At 37.4% G+C, this 21,485-nt stretch overlaps 1 protein-coding gene across 3 annotated transcripts in view; it reads left to right on the top strand.

The window, feature by feature from the left end:
- Nucleotides 1-21,485, top strand: part of ANAPC1 (anaphase promoting complex subunit 1) — a 107,776-nt gene that overhangs the window by 29,773 nt on the left and 56,518 nt on the right. For all 3 annotated transcript variants that reach the window (XM_079792791.1, XM_079792790.1, XM_079792792.1), the window contains 11 exons: nucleotides 1,733-1,873; nucleotides 2,669-2,729; nucleotides 4,589-4,776; nucleotides 8,813-8,887; nucleotides 9,609-9,877; nucleotides 11,129-11,220; nucleotides 12,197-12,345; nucleotides 15,418-15,496; nucleotides 15,904-15,940; nucleotides 16,036-16,106; nucleotides 18,791-18,969. In XM_079792791.1, coding sequence (XP_079648917.1) covers nucleotides 1,733-1,873; nucleotides 2,669-2,729; nucleotides 4,589-4,776; nucleotides 8,813-8,887; nucleotides 9,609-9,877; nucleotides 11,129-11,220; nucleotides 12,197-12,345; nucleotides 15,418-15,496; nucleotides 15,904-15,940; nucleotides 16,036-16,106; nucleotides 18,791-18,969 — 1,341 coding nt within the window. The remainder of the gene's footprint in view (nucleotides 1-1,732; nucleotides 1,874-2,668; nucleotides 2,730-4,588; nucleotides 4,777-8,812; nucleotides 8,888-9,608; nucleotides 9,878-11,128; nucleotides 11,221-12,196; nucleotides 12,346-15,417; nucleotides 15,497-15,903; nucleotides 15,941-16,035; nucleotides 16,107-18,790; nucleotides 18,970-21,485) is intronic.

Below are 21,485 nucleotides of genomic sequence, written 5' to 3'. Positions count from 1 at the left end.
CACGTGTGTGCATGTTCACATCTCCATCTCCTAGTGCACAAGTTAAGACTCAACATGTCTGAAGGCAGAATGAACGAATGTGTATGCAAGTACAAGGAATCTCTTAGGATTGTCATGATAACCTGTTTTTGAGTGTTCTCTGTGTAGTAGGCACTGTTCTGTATGTTTTGTATGTATTAACTTATTTAATTTCTTAGACCAGCTTTATTGGGAAGTTACTGATCCCTACTTTACAAATGGGTACATAGAGATACAAGGAGGTTACTTGTTACGAGACCTGTAGCTAATAATGGTGGTGCTGGGATTTGCACTCTATTGATAAGCCCTTAATAGAAGAAAGGATGAAAAAGTTGTGTTTATTCTGAATGCAATCACCAGGGCATTACAGTTTTTGAGGATGAAGTTATGAGTGTTTTGGGATCCATGTTTTAGATAGTTTTATCTTGGGATTGAAGATAGAGAGACCAGTTAGATTCCAAGTGTGTTGTTTGTGTTAGTTTAAGAGGTGCAAAGGGAGACTGATCTAGGGCAGTACATTGGAAAGAAGGGAAGTGACACAAGAGGTCTAGAGAGGTGGAAAAGACAGCGTTTATCAGTTGGTTGGATTTGTGTTGTGTTGGGGCAGGTGCTGGGAAAGGAGACTCGGGGGTTCTCTGAGCAACCTGGGTGGATTCCTAGGCAGACCAGGTTAGGAAGCCTGAGAAAAGCAGGGTGTGTTTCAGAGACATCTGAGTGCACGTGTTTAGGGAAAATTCAAAGTGCAGGTTGGTGATGCACTTGTGTTGGATAGTGTCTAGGCCCTGAGTGTTATTTTTATGTTCTTCAATGAACAAAAGTTTTAAACTTTAATGAGGTCCTATTTATATTTTTCTTTTGTTGCTCACTAAATATTATTTTTTTAAACATATGCAGTGTTGAGCTGTTTCCTGTTAAGCCAGACACTTGCAGAACTCGTGGGAGGGGCTATAGAACTATCAGATTTCTGTGTGATTTGGAAGAATTTCTTTTATAACGTAAGATGATTCCTAGCTTTCTTGTAATTTCATAAACTTAGGAATGGTTAGTGTCTTAATGGTAGCTGTCAGATCACAGCCCAGTCTAACATATTGGCTGATGGCTTTCCCATTTCTAGGACCGATGGAACTCAGTTTTGGGGCAGCTATTGGGGTAGAAGCTAGAATATAGTTTATACATCTTAAGCTGGGTTGGCTCTTAATATTGACAACATAGTCACTTATAAATTTCCTGTAAATTGAGTTACAGGAATACAAAAAGGTTGGTGGTCAGGAATAGATTTAGAATAGGAAGCATCTGCATGTAATTAGTAACTACGATCATTTAAAATTTTTGCTTGCATATCTACAGTTGAGAAAAAACGTTGCTCTTTATCAGACGTTCACCTGTTCTGAAGCATCACTAAGTAGCTGTCTCAGTTCTTTGCTCTCTCATTGCTTTTCCTTCTCTCCCGCGTCTTGGACCCTCCAATCCTGTCTGTCATGCCTTCCTCACATTACAGTTACATCTGTAGCCCTGTTTGGGTTGCCAAGAGTGTTGCTGCTTTCTCTTTCTGTATCCCTGTTTGCACATCAGTCTAGCCCTATCCCCCATGATTCTGCCTAGAGCAGAATGATTGTAAATCATTATGTACAGTTGTTAGACTATATGCAAAAAGGAATAACCTTCACTTCTCAAAAAATACTTGATATGTGTTGTACTTATGACTTTTTTATAGGTTGTTCTATTGTCCCCAGTTCCAGAACTAAGGGATTCTTCAAAACTCCACGATTCTCTCTATAATGAGGATTGCACTTTCCAACAGCTTGGAACTTACATTCATTCTATAAGAGACCCTGTCCGAAACAGAGTGACTCTAGTAAGTATGTGTAGATTAGGTGGCTCTCTGGGAGATATGGCTGTCATATCAAATTTGTCAGAATGCAGAATTTGTCTAAAAATCGAAAGCAAATATTTCTGATGACATTTAAAGTATTTTGTGATGTTTTATTTCTTTGCATTATTTTACTTTGAAGTAAATCTGTTCAACTTTTTAAAAGTTTTTATATTATTAAAAATTTATCGAAAACAGCTTGTTCAGTAAGTTGATTTTTGTATTGACATGATTTTTTTTTTCTTTTCCTTACATGTAAGTCTCTTTTTGGTGATGGTGACTGTTAGCGTCTATATGAAAATGAGACACTTATTAGAAGCAGAATTTTTGTAAATGTTTTACAATTATGCACATTTATAATTTCTGAATTTTGGAAATACTTCTGTTTGGAAAATGTTCATTTTTATATTTATTTACTTAGTTTGTAGAGGATATTTTTCCATTGATTCTTTTTTTTTTTTTGGAGAGAATGTAAGGGAAGGGGAGAGACACATCGATTGGTTGCCTCCTGTGTGCATCTCCACTGGGGCCAGGAATTGAGCCTGCAACCCAGGTACTTGCCCTTGACCAGAATCTAAACCAAGATCCTTCAGTCCACAGATTAATGCTCTATCTACTGAGCCAAACAAGCTAGGGCAAATGTTGTTTATTTTCTTTTATTTTATTGAATTTTGCTTTGGCAGGCAAAATCTTGTAAAGCATCGGCTATTGTTAAGCATTCAGAGACTTAGATGCACAGATTCTGTTGACTTATTCTGGTTTGTTCCCTTCTTTTTCTAGGAGCTGAGTAATGGCTCCATGGTGAGGATCACTCTTCCTGAAATCGCCACGTCTGAATTAGGTGCGATTGAGGAGTAAGCCTGAATTCTGTGTATTCTTAGTTTGATTTGTAAAGATTTGGAGTCACTGTTGATTTGTGTTAGTAATTGGAAGTGTTAAAATTTTTGCTGTTAAAGCCACAGGATGGCGTTTTTTACTTTGTACTCTTCATGTGTACTGTGAGGCTGGACGTGACTTGAAGGAGATGCTGGTTCTGTTTCTCGGCCTTTTTTTATGTGGAAGATACCACACAATGAGATTACAACATCCGAACACGCTTCTTGCAAGAAAATCTTGCAATAAGGAAGGCTAAGCAATTAAAATAGTTTTTGGCATACTTGATGGTTTTAATCCTAAATCTCTCAATTGAGACATGAACATAATTGCCTTAATTGAATAAAAATATTATAGTAAAAATACAGTCAGAAGTGTTTTTCATACAATTGGAGTCTGCTTGAATGATTTTTGAAATGCAGTTTGGAAAGTACTAGGTGGAGAATATTTCTGAACATAGAATAGTATAACTAGAATTGAAAAAATTTGCCAACAAACGTAAGTTAAAAGAATGCCTATGTGACAAAAGAAAATGTATGACATATATTAGTTTCAAAATGTAAATGCCAAAGCAAAGCGCTGGCAGGTTGTCTGGTTTCTGGAATTTGTTAAGTAGGACAGAATGACATTTTTATTGTAGGAAATACCTTTCATCGGTGTGCTAAGTGATATTCTGAGTTGGTATAGAGATAACATTGCTTCTCTCAAAGATATTTAGCCAGTAGTCACAGGGTTATGTACCTAGAAGTATAAGCCTAAACAAAATATACATAAATTAATAGCAGATTAAATTAAATAAAACCAAAATGAAATCCTACTCTCTCACAGCCAAATAGAAGTTTTTGTACTTTATAAAGTGCTTCTTAGCTCCTCGGGCAGTATCTGGTTTACACTTATTTTGGATTCAGCCGTGACAGATTTGGTTGTTTTTCTAACATTTATTCCATTTGATTTCAACCTTTGTGTGTGCATGCACATAGCAAATTGATGAGGAAAAGGATATGCTGCTGAGGATGGGCCCAGTGACAGTGACAGTGTGAAGGGAAGAATCCTCTGAAGAGAACATAGGAGAATACAAGCACATTGCTGTTTGGGGCCATTTGCTACTAAAAGCAGACCCAGGCCCTTCACAGCAGCAGCCCATGCCACCTAGAGGTGTCACTGAATGACAGTGGAACACTGTAACTGACACTCATACAAATGACTCTGGGTCATTAAGAGAAACGTGGTAACGTGGTATTAAAAGGTCTAAGAGAGTCTGGAGAACATTTTAGACTCTGAATGCTGTCAGATCATTCAGTGTTGTAAAGCTTTGGTTAATAGGAGTGTTCACTCATGGAGAAATCTCTTGTGCTAGTAGAAGAGGCATATGTTGATTGTTACAATCGTCTGAAGTATTAAAGCAATTATTTCATATGAATTTATTTGTGTAGAAATTGTGTTTTGATACAATGACTTTAATTCATTGTCCATACTAGGAATGTTTGAGGCTGAAATTGGGAGCAATTAATAATTGCTGGGACAGTGGATGTCAATCACTTCTGTCTCAGGTTATGTGGGCTATTTGGTTATCTATTTCTGATAGAAAAATGAATGACTGAAAAGCTACCCTGAGACCTCTTGCAGACCCTGTGGACTTTAGTAGTGGGTTTAGGTTTCCAGTGATGGGTTAGGTAATGTGGCATCTTTTTGGCTCTTTCATGACAGTTCTCTCTTTAAGGTAATTGGACTTTACATAGTCGTCATAGTTTAAAAATGTTCATATTAAAAGGGGAAGAGAAATGCATGCATAGGAACCATACTGAAAGTAATCTTTGCTTTTAACAGTACAAACATGTTTGCAAGCAATTAAGTTTATCCTGCCAAAAGAAATAGCGGTTCAGATGCTTGTCAAGTGGTACAGTGTTCACAGTGCTCCAGGTGGACCCAGCTATCACTCAGAGTGGAATCTATTTGTGATTTGTCTCATGAACATGATGGGTTATAACACAGACCGCTTAGCGTGGACACGAAATGTAAGTACATCCAGTTGTTTTTCTTCCTGAGTTATTCTGTTGTTATTAATGTAACGTTTGCATAAATAGTAATACAACCTTCAGAATATATAGCAGAGCAGTTTAATAGGTATACCTTATTCAACAAGATGGAATAATACTAAGGGTAATTGTATCTGTATTCTAAATCGGATATCATTTCATATTTAATGACATTTTACTAGTAATTATCATTACTACATTTTTATAATGTGGCAGAGCATGTTAGAGTATTATTTCTCATTTCATCTTTGTAAAGTAACTACAATTTATGCTAGGATTAGTAGTAATAGTCTGGTTTTACTGAAGAAGGAACTGAGTCACAAAGTGATTACATACTGGAGATTTGCTCAAACTGGGGCCTAGATATGTCTGCTGACTCGTGGCTCTGTGTTCCTTTCCGAAGCCCAGACTATTTTCATACACAAAGTTCTTGATCTGTGAGAAGGGAGGTTTGATTTGAGGGGGATTGAAAGTGCTTTTAGCCTGAGTGTCTACTCTGTTAATGATAGAAAGCTGTGTCCCTCATCTCCTGCCCCAGAGACTTCCTTAGAAGGTCCTTCAGAGTTATTTACACAATCAGCAAGGGCATGCCTTTATCTTGATTTGCTCTTGGCTCTGGAGATGACTCTCAGGACAACCTTGCCTGGGTCACTCTGCAGAAATCACTCCTTGTCCAGGTATCTCAGCTGTACCTGTCTGTACATTTTAGTTTTGTATTAGCAAATCTATTTTAAAGATTGTTTGTTTTTCCTCATTATGAAAGAACATATGCTTACTGAGGAAAACTTTCAAAATGAGGAATTCAGAAGAAGAATAACACTATACAGAGATGGCCACTGTAAATTATTTTGTTACTGCCTTTTAGATAAATATGATATCAGTGAAAACTTCCCATCTTTTAAAACATCCTTCAAATAAAAGCCGTAATTTCATCATCCTCATAAAAGGTGACCATGTGGTTTTATCACACCTAACCAATAGCTATTAATTGAACATTGTTGAATCTGTTTTTATCTTTTTATTTTATTTATTAAATTGAGGTAACATTGGTCAACATGAACACATAGTTTTCAGGTGTGGGTTTCTATATTACAAGATCTGTTTATTGTGCCATGTGCCCATCACCCAGGCAAATCTCCTGTCCCCATATACTAGGATCCCCTACTCTTCCCCCCTTCCCTTTGGCAATCACCACACTGCTGTTTATGTTGACGAGTTTCAGTTTTATATACCACATATGAGTGAAATCATATAGTTTTTAGTTTTTCCTGACTGATGTATTTCACTTAACATAATGTTATCAAGGTCCATTCCTGTTGTTGCAAATGGTGCTATTTCATCCTTTCTTATACCTGAGTAGTATTTCATTGTGTATATGTACCACATCTTCTTTATACAGTCTTCTTTGCAGGACACTTTGGTTGTTTCCATGTCTTGGCCACTGTGAATAATGTTGCAATGAACATAGGGGTGTGAACACATGATTTCGAGTTTTTGAGGTATATACCCAGGAGAGGGATTACTGGGAACAATAGCAGAGGCATTCTCTCTGACTGTGGGACTTAGGCACTGTGTATGTGTGTTTGTGCGCTATACTGTTGTGAATATACAAAACAGTTTATTCTTGTATTACTATTTATTAATTAGAAGCCAGCATGGGAAATCGCACAGCCCCACCCACTGGTGCCAGTCTTTACGGTGTTAGGGCCACAGGCCTTTTATAATACAGATTATTGTATTATTTGCCATATAAACAACTGTAAACCTACTTTTGCCCTAACCTGTATTTTGGTTGAACTTGTAGGTAAGATAACTACCATGTCATCTGTTTCTTTGATTTCAATCTTCTCATTTTTATTTTTTTGATAATATTGTGTTTGAGTTGGACTGTGTTTCATTTGAATGCTTCACAAGAAAGAGACCTTTTCTCTTGGCCAGCTTTAAAAATTGCTTTATGCAGTTTTAAAAGTTACTTTATTGCTACCTATCATTTAGCTTTTATTTAGAAACCAACTTTTAGGGGAATGGGATTAATTGATAAGTAAATATATGTACGTTTCATAGAGCATAAGGAAACAGCATTACCATTTCTAGAGTTATAGTTGATGAGGAGGCCATGATGTAGCTGAGGTGGCAAATACTATGCCAGAGGAAATTGAATAAGAATGAACTTTTAGAACAGGGGTCCTCAAACTTTTTAAACAGGGGGCCAGTTCACTGTCCCTCAGACCGTTGGAGAGCCGGACTATAGTTTAAAAAAAACTATGAACAAATTCCTATGCACACTGCACATATCTTATTTTGAAGTAAAAAAAACAAAATGGCAAAAACACCCGCATGTGGCCCGCGGGCCGTAGTTTGAGGACGCCTGTTTTAGAAAGTTGCTTTTAAGTAATTGTGTTAAGTTAGGGTCAGCTAAGTGTTAAAACAGAAAATCCTCAAAAGATATACCGTAATTGCTCGCTCATGTTAAAAATGTGTCTTGCTCATATGATAGTTCTTAGCAGGTAAACAGGCCACATAGTTATTAGGGACCCAGGCTGATAGAGCATGTGCCATCTTCAACTTGAGGCTTCAAAGGTAGCCTTAGGGTTGTCTCCATCTAGTCAGGTTCAAGGTTAAAGTGCATGGAGCAGCATTCATGGTTGGTGTCTCCATGAACTGGGCCAGGAAATGGTGACATCCACTTTCATTCAGAGTCACACTGTCACAGGGCCACACCTAACTCTGAGGGTAGCAGGGCTATGTAGCCTGGCTTTGGGTCCAGGAGAAGGGGCAGAGCACAGGTTTTAGAAAGGAACTACCTGTCTCTGCCATAGAATTGTTAGACTGTCCACTGTGAACAGACTCTTAACTAAATGTCTGTTTCCTTCTGGTATGTGGCTAACATTGGGTTGACTGGGTGACTCTTTGAGACATGGCATATTTGGTTATGAGTCATGGTTATTGTTCTTCTAAAGGAGTGATGATGTGTGCCATTACAGAAGTAGAGGAGGGAAGGAAACTTCTGTTGCAGTGCCTGTGAGTGCAGGCACTGTGCTAGGTGCTTTACAGACATGGTTTCATTTACTCTTCACAGTGATCCTAGAAGAAAGATATTTACCATGTTTTTCCAGGTGAAAGAATGAGTTTTGGTTACTTTCCATCGTTGGTGGAACTGATTTCTGAATATACACTGAGTGGCCAGATTATTATGATCTCTGAACGCATAATAATAATCTGGCCACTCTGTATATCCTATATAATAAAATGCTAATATGCAAATTGTCACCTCAACCAGGAGTTTGACCAGCAGGCCCCCTCCCCCTGGCCAGGCTGGCCAGACCCCACCCATGCACGAATTTATGCACCGGGCCTCTAATAAATAAATAAATACACACACACACACACACACACACACACACACACACACACTGAGTGGCCAGATTATTATGATCTCTGAACGCATAATAATCTGGCCACTCAGTGTATTTGCATCTCAAATGGGTACCAAAAGTATTCTAGACTTTTGCAGGAGATCAACCACCTATTTGCCTGAGCTTTCTATTAGCCAGTGCAAAGGGGAAAACTGATCAGGTGCACGATTTATAGTATCTTTGATATCAAATAAATGAGGTACTCAAGAGAAGTACACTTGATTATCCGTTCAGAGATCATAATAATCTGGCCACTCAGTGTATATATACATACATATATATTAATCCTCATGTGAGTATGTTTTTCCATTGATTTTTAGAGGGAGTGGAGGAGAGAGGGAAAGAGAGAGAAGTATCGATGTGAGGAAACACATTGGTTGATTGCCTCCTGCACATGCCCTGACTGTGGCCTAGTCTGGGGAGGAGCTGCAACTGAGATATGTGCCCTTGACCGAATAGAATCCGGGACCGGTCGGTCTGCAGGCTGATGTTCTATCCACTGAGTAAAACTGGCTAGGGCTAATTTCTGAATCTTTGTAGTCAGTTGACAGTAACAACTTTATATGATCTTTGTCTTCTCTTTTGGGTTTATCTTCCAGTTTGACTTTGAAGGATCACTTTCCCCAGTAATTGCACCCAAAAAGGCAAGGCCTTCTGAGACGGGATCTGATGAGGTAAGTATTATTTCTTGCTAATATAAATTGCCTTGTAGATACTTTTACTAGTCTCCCATTTCTGTGGTATGCCTACGGATTTATTGGGCTTCACAGATACTGCGTTTTTTCAGAATTGAAGGTTTGTGGCAGCCCTTCATTGAGCAAGTCAGCTGGTGCCATTTTTCCAACAGCGTTGCTCACTTTGTGTCCCTGTGTCACATTTTGATAAATATTGCAGTATTTTAAACATTTTCATTTTATTACATTTATTATGGTGATCTATGGTCAGTCATCTTTGATGTTACTATTGTAATTGTTTTGAGTCTCTACAAACTGCACCCATATGAGATGGTGAACTTATTTGATAAATGTGTGTGTTCTGACTACTCCACTGATTGGCCATTCCCCATTCCCTGTTTCCCTCTCCTTGGGCTGCCCTTTTTTCCCTGTGGCACAACTAATAACCCTACAAGGCCTCCACGTTCAAGTGAAAGGAAGAGTCGCACAGCTCCTCCTGGGAAAGGTGCTGCGGAGATTGTGGAAATGACACAAAGGTCTTAGAATATCATGGCCATCACTCAGCTGTTTTGACATTCTTTTTATGTTTTAGCATTGTGCTTTTTTTTCATATTCTTAAAGCAACTTAATGTGAAATGGAACTTGAATTGCTTTAATTGAACTTTTAAATGACAACATTACAAAGAGGCATCATTTAAAAATCAATTCTGTTTCTTCTCAGGATTGGGAGTATTTACTGAATTCAGACTACCACCAGAAGGTTGAGTCTCACCTTTTGAACAGATCTTTATGTCTGAGTCCTTTGGAAGTTTCTCAGATAAAGGATGAGGACTTGTCACAGAATCTCAGTCTGGATTCTTCTACACTTCTCTTCTCTCACATACCTGCAATGTTTTTTGTTCTTCACCTTGTCTACGAGGAGCTTAAATTGAATACTCTGATGGGAGAAGGAATTCATTCACTTGTTGACCTCCTTGTTCAGTTGGCAAGGTAAATACCGTGTGTAGAGTGAAAACTTCCAGGAGTGCTTAGGTGACTAAGAAATTGGCCTTAAGAACCCAGAGCATTTTTTATGAACCACAGAATTGTTTGAAGATATTGGCTGTGTAAGAGCCTATGGATCATGCTAGGGTTGCTAGTTTTGTCCTAAGAACAGTGGGAAGTCACAAAATATGTTAAACACTGGAGGTGACCTGCTGAGCATTTCATGTTGATAAGTTGACTGGCTGCACTGTGGTGGAAGTTCTGTAACAATACCTGCTGTACTGTAACAATACCTACATTCTATAGGTGCTTACAGTTCAGAGAATTGCAGTTTAGCTACATAAGTTGTCAACAAGGTCAGGGTAGTCATGATCCCCATTTAGTGATGAGAAAACCTGTCCGGGTGTGTTCCCAAGACCATGACGCTTGGCTAGCTGTGGGCTCTCTGCTGCACTGTGTTGTCACTGTCTGTGATCATCCTTGTCTTCCAGGTTCCTAGTGGATCCACATTTAAATTGTTCTGACAATGCACTTGAATAGCCTTGTGAGCCCCGTGTGTTTCGTACTGAATTCTAAAGGTCACACTTGGGTGTTGTTTAAGCTTTTGTGACCCTTGATGATAAAGAAAGTTGAATGGAATAAAAATGTCAATGTCTGAGTTAAGGTTACAGCACATTTTCTAATTTCTGTGATCTTCCTTTAGATACTGAAATTATTTTCTGAGACATGACAGTTTTGATTGTTTGATTTCTCTTAGGACAAATCATTACTATCATGAAAATTCTTTTGTAATGAAATAATTTCCAAACCCTAATCATGGGCTCTCTGAAATAAGTAACATTTGTATAATGTTTTACATTTTATAAGATATTTTTCACATTTCTTGTTTAGTTTTAAAACTTCACAGTGAATTAACTGGTATTTCCCCATTTTCTGGAAGAAAATATTGAGGTTCTAGACTTGATTTGCTGAAGATCACATGACTAATAAAGTAATGGAGGAGAACCTAGGCCTCAGTGTGTTTACAGTAGTTTCACCTCCACAAAACATGTCTAGCGAAAGGAGTTTAGGATGCACATACCATATTGGGCACTGGAAAGTCCAGAAATAGAATAAAGAGATTCTAGATTTTATTGTTGTCTTTCTCACAGGTAAGGTTTTAAAATGGAAAGTTCTATTGATGAATGCTAACTGTTGGGGGAAGATGTTGTAATACCTTCCTAGTTATTTATATTTTATATGTTCTTGTTGTTTTAGGGACTTAAAATTGGAGCCTTACTTAGATCATTACTACAGGGATTACCCAACACTTGTCAGAACTACTGGACAGGTGTGCACAATTGATCAAGGTAAGCAACTGTATCATTAAATATTTGTAAACGGTGTAGTGACATTTGCTTGCAACCATCAGTCCCTAAGTCAGGGGGCAGAGCCTTCCCACTAGGCAGATTTCAGTTTGTGATTGATCTCTGATTTGCAGTAAGCCATAACTTCCTCAGTATGTGGGCAAATTATACTCATCCTTAAGGTTCTGAGTTGCAGAAGCTTAGAGAGCTTCTACTGCCAAGGATCCTGTGTCCAAGACCTGTGCTTGTCTGTCTTTCCAGTTAATATTAAAAATTCAGTTCCTCAGTTGCACTGGCTGCATTTCAAGTGCTCAGTAGCTGCATGGGGCTAGTGGTTGCCATATTGGAACATGTTCATTACCACTGTACTGTATTAGACCCTGAGCTAAAGGGACTCAGGATTGGGGCCCAGTGAAAGAACAGAGAGGAATCCTGACTGTCTTTTCTGTTTTCTCACCTTTCAGGTTAGGGCAGAAAATTTTGGTTAGATTCTTTATATGACTTGCGCATAAAAATTTGCTGAATTTCTATCTAGCAGGGGATAAAATAATAGTCATTCAAATTCTACATATTATAATATAGTTAGTGTATTTACTGTGGCAGGAAACATGGAACATTTCAGAAAATATGGAAAAATGTTATTCCAGTTGATAACAGTATCTGACATTTCAAAACACTTTCCCTGCCCTAACCGGTTTGGCTCAGTGGATAGAGTGTCGGCCTGTGAACTGAAGGGTCCCAGGTTCGATTCTGGTCAAGGGCATGTACCTTGGTTGTGGGCACATCCCCAATAGGGGGTGTGCAAGAGGCAGCTGATCGATGTTTCTCTCTCATTGACCTAACTCTCTATCCCTCTCCCTTTCTCTCTGTAAAAAATCAATAAAATATATATTTTTTAAAAAGCACTTTCCCTTTAGAATAAAAGAGCATTTTCTTAATGTATTCTTGTATGTGTATAAACATTTATCTAATTTTAAAGGTCAAACAGGGTTTATGCATCATCCACCATTTTTTACTTCTGAGCCACCAAGTATTTACCAGTGGGTGAGTTCCTGTCTGAAGGGTGAAGAAATGCCACCCTACCCTTACCTCCCTGGCATTTGTGAAAGAAGCCGACTTGTAGTTTTGGTACGTACTCATACTATTGCCTAACTTGTTTGTTTGTCTCTTTTTCTTTTAACATATGGTTTAAAAATTATCATACAGTAAAATTAACTTTTTAAAAATTTAGTGTGCAGTTCTGTGAATTCCAACGAACGTGTAGATTTATGTATTCACCACCATAACTAGGATACAGAATAGACCCCTTCCCTTCTGACAAATTTTCCCTTATGCTTTTGATTCATGCAAGTGTTCCCTGTACCAGCAGTTGTGAATATAGCTGCTGTAATCATTCAGGTTTCTGTGTGAACATAAGATTTCATTTCTTTAGAGTAGATACCCAGAGGTGGGATTGATGGTTATGTAGTAAGTATATATTTAGTTTTTAAGAAACTATAAACTATTTTCACACCAACTATACCATTTTACATTTCCCCAGCAATGTGTGAGTATTCCAGTGTTCTTACATTTTTGTCAGTGTTTAGTATTGTCATTATTTCTAATTTTTGCCATTGTGGTACATGTGTATTGATAACTCATTTGGTTTTAATTTCATTTCCTTAATGGCTAGTGATATTTTGATCATTCTAGATAATGAAGTTTTGTCAGATATATGGATTACAAATATTTTCTCCTAGTTTGCAACTTTTCATGTCTCATCATTCTCTTAGTGTTTATTTCATAGAACAAAACTGCTCAATTTTGATGAAGCCAGTTTATCCAGTTTTTTTCTTTTATGGATAGTGCTTTTGGTGTCAAGTTTAAGAATTCATTGTTTAGCTGAAACTGGTTTGGCTCAGTGGATAGAGCATCGGCCTGCGGACTGAAAGGTCCCAGGTTCGATTCCGGTCAAGGGCATGCACCTTGGTTGCGAGCACATCCCCGGTGGAGGTTGTGCAGGAGGCAGCTGGATGTTTCTCTCTCATCGATGTTTCTGGCTTTCTATCCCTCTCCCTTCCTCTCTGTAAAAAATCAATAAAATATATTTTTAAAAAAAAGGAAAAAAAAAGAATTCATTGTTTAACTTCAGTACACAAGATTTTCTCTCTGTTTCCTTGTAGAAGTTTTGTAGTTGTATGATTTACATTAAGAGCAACGGTCCACTTTGATAATTTTTTATAAGACATGAGGTTTAAGTCAAGGTTCTTATTCAATATGGATGTCCAAATCTTTTAACACTATTTGTTAAAAAGAATATTGTTTCTTTGTTGCTTTTACAGTAATGTAAAAACTCTTCTTTTTCAATATTGTTTTAGCTATTTTAGTTCCTTTGCTTTTTCATTTAAGTGTTTAACCAGTTTGTAACTTCCCAAGTCCCATCCCCCGCCCCCCCCAGAGAAGTACATTATTTATTATTAAAAATTAGTTCATTTTGCATAGTTAGTACATGTCCATGGTCAAATCTTCAAGTAAGAACCAAAGGGCATCTGGAAAGGTGAGTTTTTTTAGCACCTATCTCTCGGTCCCCTGGCCCTGGAGGAGCCTGCGCAGAGGTCCTTTATGGACCCTTCAGGCTTATAGGAGAACCGTGTGCTTTGTCTTCTCTCCCACATGTCAGTGGACCCCACACACCTTTTCTTTACTCTGCCTCTGCCTTCATGTTGAGGAAGGCTTCAGAACCCCCGTGGCTCTAACACAGACATGTAGAATGGTGATTCTGCTCTTTTAAAAAAACGATAATGTGATAATCTAACATAATATTTATTATTTTAACTGTTTTTTGGTGGACATTTCAGTGGCATTAAATACATTCACAGTGTATTCAGAACAGCTTAATCCTAGAACTTTTGCATTTCTTGCAGCTTGTGTGGAAGCATTTAAGTTAAACCACCAAATTTTTGGTCTTGCCCCATGGGGTGGACCCAGTGTATATCTAACCAAAAAGGGGAGCCAGAGAATTATGAATATGCCATAATTCTTCAACCTCCAACCTAAAACATTAGTCAACTTATAGCCAAGACCGGTTTGGCTCAGTGGATAGAGCGTCGGCCTGCGGACTGAGGGGTCCCGGGTTCGATTCCGGTCAAGCGCGCGTACCTTGGTTGCGGGCACATCCCCAGTTGGGGGTGTGCAGGAGGCAGCTGATCGATGTTTCTCCTCGATGTTTCTAGCTCTCTGTCTCTCTCACTTCCTCTCTGTGGAAAATCAATAAAATATATTTTTAAAAATAAATAAAACATTAGTCAACTTATAGATATTCACATTATAACTTTTCTTTGTTAGATTTGATGCCTGGTATATAGAATTTTAAGATCCTCAGTTTTGTACTAAAATTCAGTAAAATGCTGCTCCTTTCTTTTAAAAAAAAAAAAGTGCCACTGCATGTACAGATCTTGGTGGGACAGATATTCAAAAGAGAACCATGGCCCTAGCCGGTTTTTCTCAGTGGTTGGCCCTTGAACCAAAGGGTCACAGGTTCGATGCTCAATCAGGTCACAGGGCACATACCAGGGTTGTGGGTTTCACTCTCCGGACCCATTGAGGGCTCGTGTGGGAGGCAACCAGTTGATCACATCAATGTTTCTTTCTCCCTCCCTCCTTCCTTACCTTTCCTTTTCTGAAAAGCAATGGAAAAAATGTCCTCTGGTGATTAACAACAATAACAAAAAAGAGAATCTTGATGGCAGAAGTGTGAAAAGGGTTAGGGTTCACCTAACCGGAAATGACCTGAATGTCCATCAGTTCATGAGTAGATGAACAAAGTTGGTACATCTATATAATGGAATACTGCTCAGCAATAGAAAAAAACAAGCTCCTGATAGATGTGGTTAATGTGGAAGGCATACTCTCGAAGTAGGACACAGAAGACCACGCATTTGTGGTTCCATTTACATGACACTGTAGAAGGGGAAAACTACAGGGATATAACACAGATGATTTGTCTCTGGTGCTGGTGCCAGGAGGAGCAGGTGGACCACGAAGGGCATTGCAGCCTTTTCTGGGGTGAGGACAGTATTCTGTGTCATGATTGTGGTAATGGTGATGGGATTGGGTAACATTTGTCAAAATGCAGAGCTTTGCACCTAAAATGGATGAACCGTCCTAGATGTAATGATAACCCAGTCATTTAAAAAAGATGTTAATTTTCTCCTTGTGCAGAGTATTGCGCTCTACATTCTTGGTGATGAAAGCTCTGTCTGTGAGGAATCCTCACACTATTTATCGAGAATTACTCTAGGTAAGTCAATGTAATGTTAGGCTTTGCAAACAAAATTTTATAAATACTGATATCAGAGTTGACATTGAAAAATAGTTGCATGTTTGTTTAGAGACCACATCTTATCTCATTGTAGAGGTATCTTACACTGCTCTGGTCTAAGTCCACAACTTAATTTTAGAGACCAGGATGACTTAAAAATTTTACTTCATACTTTTAGTGTGCCTTATTTCATACTTTTAGAAAGATTTTTTTATTTTTTTAGAAGGATTATTTTAACTTCTGGGAAATTATACTTTCTAGCCTGCTTATTTTATTATTTTCTAGGAGTTGTTTGTTAAGCTTTATTTCCAAGTTTCTTGTGCATTTTATGCATTTTCTTTACTAGGAAGACTATCAAAATAAAGATTTGTTTTGTTATTTTGTAGCCCCCCAAAAGTCACAAGCAGAACAAGAGGAAAACAGGTGACTTTTATTCAGATTGTGCTTTTTATATTAAATATATAAAACATGATTATGTGTCACTCTTCTGTTTAATAACTGTGTTTTGTTTCCTACAGGTTTAATTTCAGGCATTCTCCATCAGTTTCTAGTCTAGCTGAAAGATTAGTTGTCTGGATGGCTAATGTAGGTAAGATTGTCTTTACTCTTTATGTGTTGTTGAAATGCTAGTGAGAATCCTCTGCTTTCCCTGGACACTCCATCCTCACGAAGCCCATCTTCCTCAAAGCAAGCTAGAGCTGGGAGGCATGAGGAGAGAAGGTCCCACAGGGTTGAGATTATGGCCTATCAAGCCACACTTCCTTTCCCTAACAGTTTCACAACTTTCATATGACATCAGCAATACTAGCTTTTGATCTCTGGGCCTCAGAATGGAGAGCACCAATCACTGCACACCAGACCTTAAGCCATTGTCATATTCAGATACCAGAAGGGAGTATTCCTGGCAAAACCTAAAAGTAATTGTATAAACGTTGCAGGTGTGCTTTGGGAGGGTATAGACCAGGGATTTGAGGTGCCAAGATGAAGATTCATAGGTGGAGGGCGGAGAAAAGCGTTTTCTATTCTCCAATCCTAACTCTGTGATCCTAGGTTTCAAACTGAGTAAAGTACTAAAGAAATTTTTCATGAAAATAACTAAAAAAAAGTCAAATTACTTACATGAAGATATAAAAAGAATGCAGATGTTTTTATATTAGAAAGTAATGCTCTAATGAATGTTACAGGATATTTCTGAATTCTTAAAGACTACTCTAAATGACTTTGTTTTTTATTGTACTTTTTTGTATATCCTCTTCAGAATTATAATAATTGTCATTAGTATTACAGATAAGATACCTATGCTGAAAAAATAGTGGCCGACTTCTATCTATATGTTACATAATATTTAATAAAATGGTTATTCTCATATAAAGAACCATTTTTACCTTAATTAACCAAGTTTCTATATTAATAGATTATATATAATTTACAAAATATAGATATTATTTTAGGAAAAATAAAAATTTAATTAACATGAAGATTTTAAAATTTTAAAAATGTAATGTGGCATACATACAAAAGAATTTTTGAAATGTTCGGAGAACAACAATAAAGTGAATATGTACTGGTCACCCACCATTAGAAATAGAACATTGCCAGTGTGGTTGAAAAACCCTTGTGTGTTTACTTCTGCATCGTGTCCTCCCATACAACCCACCACTAAATGTAACCACTGTCCTACCTAAATTTTGTATTACTTTTCTCATTTTTTTTTGTAGTTTTATCATCTTTATATATTGCTTAGTGTTTTACATTTTTGAACTTTATGTAAACAGATATAAAAATATAAATGTTTCTGCTATCTTGTTTTCTTTACTCAATATTATTATTAAAAATTTAGAAAAATACATTTTTATTGATTTTAGAGAGGAAAGGAGTGGGAAAGATAGAAACATGAATGATGAGAGAGAATCATTGATTGGCTTCCTCCTGCACAGCCCCTATTGGGCATTGAGCCCGAAACCCCGGGCATGTGCCCTGACCCAGAATTGAACCATGACTTCCTGGTTCAGAGGTCGAAGTTCAACCACTGAACCGCACCGTCTGGACTCAATATTATTTAAAGATTCATCCATGTTGATTCATGTAGCAGTAGATCACTCATTTTCATTGCTAAATACTTCATTGTTTGAATATTAAAATTTATTCATTCTTTATTTTGTTGTTAATCCTCAGCCAAGGATATTTTTCCATTGATTTTTATAGAGAGTGGAAGGGAGTGGGAGAGACAGAGAGAGAAACATCCATGTGAGAGAAACACATCGATTGGTTACCTCCTGAATGTGCCCCAGTGGGGGCCAGGGATCGAGCCTGCAACCGACTTACATGCCCTTGACCAGAATCAAATTCGAGACCCTTCAGTCCTTGGGCCAGTGTTCTTTACACTGATCAAAACTGGCTGGGCCTTATTTATCCATTCTATTGATGCAAGCAATTGGGATGTTTCCTTCCTTGCCTTTTTTTGCCATATTGAAACAACATTGCTAACAAATATATATATATTTTTTAAATATATTTTATTAATTTTTTGCAGAGAGGAAGGGAGAAGGATAGAGAGAAACATCGATGAGAGAGAAACATCGATCAGCTGCCTCCTGCACACCCCCCACTGGGGATGTGCCCGCAACCAAGCTACATGCCCTTGACCGGAATCGAACCCGGGACCCTTCAGTCCGCAGGCCGACCCTCTATCCACTGAGCCAAACCGGTTCCGGCCTAACAAATATTTTAGTATTGTGTCCTGGTACACATGTGCACAGGTTTCTGTATGGCTATTGTTGGACCATAGGGGTCGGCCTATCTGTACATGCCAAGTGTTTTCCAGTGTGGTTGTACCAGTATATCTCAACTGTGGTTGAGACGTACTGTTGCTGTGCATAGTAACCAATACTTGATGATTTACTTCAATATTTGTCTGTCAGGCTAGTGCGAACTTCTATTTTTTAGTGGTTTTAGTTTTGCATTTCCCTGATCACTCTTTGGATAGACTATCTTTTCATATGTTTATTGACTCTGTATTTAATCTATGGAATGGTTTTTAAGTCCTTAGTGGTTTACCTATTGTTTTGGTTCTTTTTCTTAAGGTTTTTTAGAATTTTGTAAAGAGACCTTTTCTACTAATCTCTGATGTCAAGACACTAGCCTGGTAGTAAGATGATAAAATGAATTTCTTTCTTTCTTGTCAGAATAGATGTTTGCTAACTTTAGTCAGAGGGTAAACAGGAGAGTGGCAAGTCTAAATGCAAATGAAAAATGTTTTCTTTTCACCATCAGGTTTCACTTTAAGAGACTTGGAAACTCTTCCATTTGGAATTGCTCTTCCCATTAGAGATGCAATTTATCACTGTCGAGAGCAGCCTGCTGCAGACTGGCCAGAGGCTGTGTGTCTCTTGATCGGACGCCAGGACCTATCCAAGCAGGCCTGTGAAGGAAACTTACCCAAAGGGAAATCTGTGAGTGTCAACACCAAAAGCTCAAGGTTCAGTTTTAATCTTAGTAACATCAAAGTAGAAATGTTCTACATTTCTTTTATCTTTCTGCAAGTGTGTATATTACATTGCCTTTTTTATATTATGTGCCAGATGGCATTTATAATTGGACAAATGTTATTAATTGTAAATTAAACATGAGAACAGGAGATTTTGGAATGCTTTGTCTTTCCTGGACCTTTCTTCACCTTGAGTGATCAGTAGAGCAACTACCATGGTTGATTCCCTACTTATATTGTATTGTTAATTAACTAATTTATAATTATGTGGGAAAAGCAAGAGCATAGATCCTGAATTTGAATAGTTAATATATAACTGTTTTCTGTTTCATACATTTCTGATGAGTTGGCTTTCTTAAATTTAACTTTTAAATATTGTAAATATATGTTTAATCACATCAAACTGAAGCCCCAGGAAAAGGATTTTTTGGGGGGAGGGAGCAGAGGGCACTAATGTTGTTTGAAAGATGTCTTAATGTTATTATCCCTTCTGAATAATGTCCTTCATCAGTCTTTAAATATGTTTTTTAAAGAATGGGTTCTAAGGTAGAAAGTGAATTACATCATTTCTCTCCAATTACTTCTTTTAAAATCAGCCTCTTTAAAAATTTAAAAATGAAATTTTTAAAATTGCTAAACTCAAGTTAATTTTAAAATCATAAATGGTAGTGATGTTTTACTGTGAGCATCCAGGAGGGTCCAAAGATGACAGTAGAAATTTGCCTAATCTCTTACTAGCCTTTGAACCAACAGATAATAATCAACACGTTTGACTACTTATAATCCACATCAGGTCTTAGGCTACTGATGCTTCAGAACCTGTATCAAAATTTATTCCTGACATTAGTGCTGCTTCATGAAACTGTGACAGAATCTGTTTCCATAAGGATCCATCTTCAGCAGGGTCCAATCAGATAGTGCTCTTCAGTCTGCACCTACATAACAACTCTAATTTGAGTTAGTGTTTGTTTTGTCTTAAACAGAAAACCAATTTTTTTGGGGGTGGGGTGGGGGAATTTAGTAAAATGTTTATTCTTTCCTTGGCCAAGGTAAGTTTTAGCATTTAGACCTCTTTTCACTTACTAGAGTAAGAGCAGTGTAACATCATTAGCACTGAAACCATTCACCCGTATTTGTCATTTTAAGTAGTTCTGTTTAAACTCAGTTCAGTTATTTACTATATTGTATAACTCATCTAAATTTAACTTACCTAAATAACTTCAGCTATTTAGGTCTATATTTTATAGCTAACCCACCCATTAAAATATAGTTTCTTTTTAAAATTAGATATTTCATAGGATCCATAATAAATTTTTATGAACTAAATAAAAGTGATTAGCCATATCTGCCATTTATTTTTCATGTTAATGCTGTTTCCATATTAAATGTTGACAGAACTCTAGCATTTTAACTAGAATTTAATCTTTTGTTAAAAGAATATAAAACATTATTAAGAGAAAAGATTTCATGCTATTCAAATCTGTGTTGAAGTCTGAATTACAGTGAAACCTTAGTTTTTTAACTAATTCGTTCCAGAAGGCTGTTTTCAGAAGTGATTTGTTGGAAAACAGAATCATTTTTTCCCTTTAGAAATAATGTAAATTTTATTAATTCTTTCCAACCCCCCCAAATGATTCCCTGCTTTAACCTTTCTTACATACAGTACATGTCTAATGTACTATTTAACCTATAAACAAACACTTCTTTTTTTAAATTTATCATTCCCCCCTGCCCCCGCAACTAGCCTTAAATGAATCACTTTCAGCACTGGTTCCCCAGTTTCTTTCAAGGAGGTCAGTATGTGGCATCTGCTTTTTCACATATCTCCGCCTCCAAAATGCTCTCACTGGCTACCTGCTTTTCCTCTATCCAATAGTTTTTCTACCTCTTCAGTTGCCGGTGATCATTGTTTTTTCACATCCTTAGTACTATTAGCACTCTTGATGGCCTCTGTAAGTTTTAAAATTGTGCCAATCCTCCATTTAGCAGCAAAAGCAAAACAAAATAAAAAAACAACACAAAAATATTCACAGCACTATTTCCTAAGAGGTTAATAATCCTAGGTTTAGCAGTAAACTGACTTGCATTCTCTCTTTTGTTTATGGCCTGAGAGATGCTTTTTGTCATTCTGATGTATCAGCATGAAAGGGTTGTCATGTCCAGAACCAACGCTTACTCAACAACCCAGACATTTTTTCCATGAACAACCTGGTCGAGAATCCAATTGTTCAAGATGGGAGAAGTTTGAGAGCCGAGGTTTGACTGTACTTGATCTGGAAGACTCATACTAAAAGCATACAGTGAGCTTATGAGGGCAGAATGATAATCAAGGATTGACCCCTTTTCATTTGTTTTGTTACATTCAGTCCCTTCCCTTTTAAGAAATTTTTATTTGGAAGATATTTACAAACAAAATGATCCATTGCATTTAAAGTACTAAAGGGAGAAAGTATTGTTCAGCTTCCTCCAATCCTTGTTGCA

This window comes from Cnephaeus nilssonii (genome assembly GCF_951640355.1).
Source record: "Cnephaeus nilssonii genome assembly, chromosome: 15".
In the NCBI taxonomy this organism is placed as follows: Eukaryota; Metazoa; Chordata; class Mammalia; order Chiroptera; family Vespertilionidae; genus Cnephaeus; species Cnephaeus nilssonii.
This window is presented reverse-complemented; position numbering and strand designations above follow the sequence as displayed.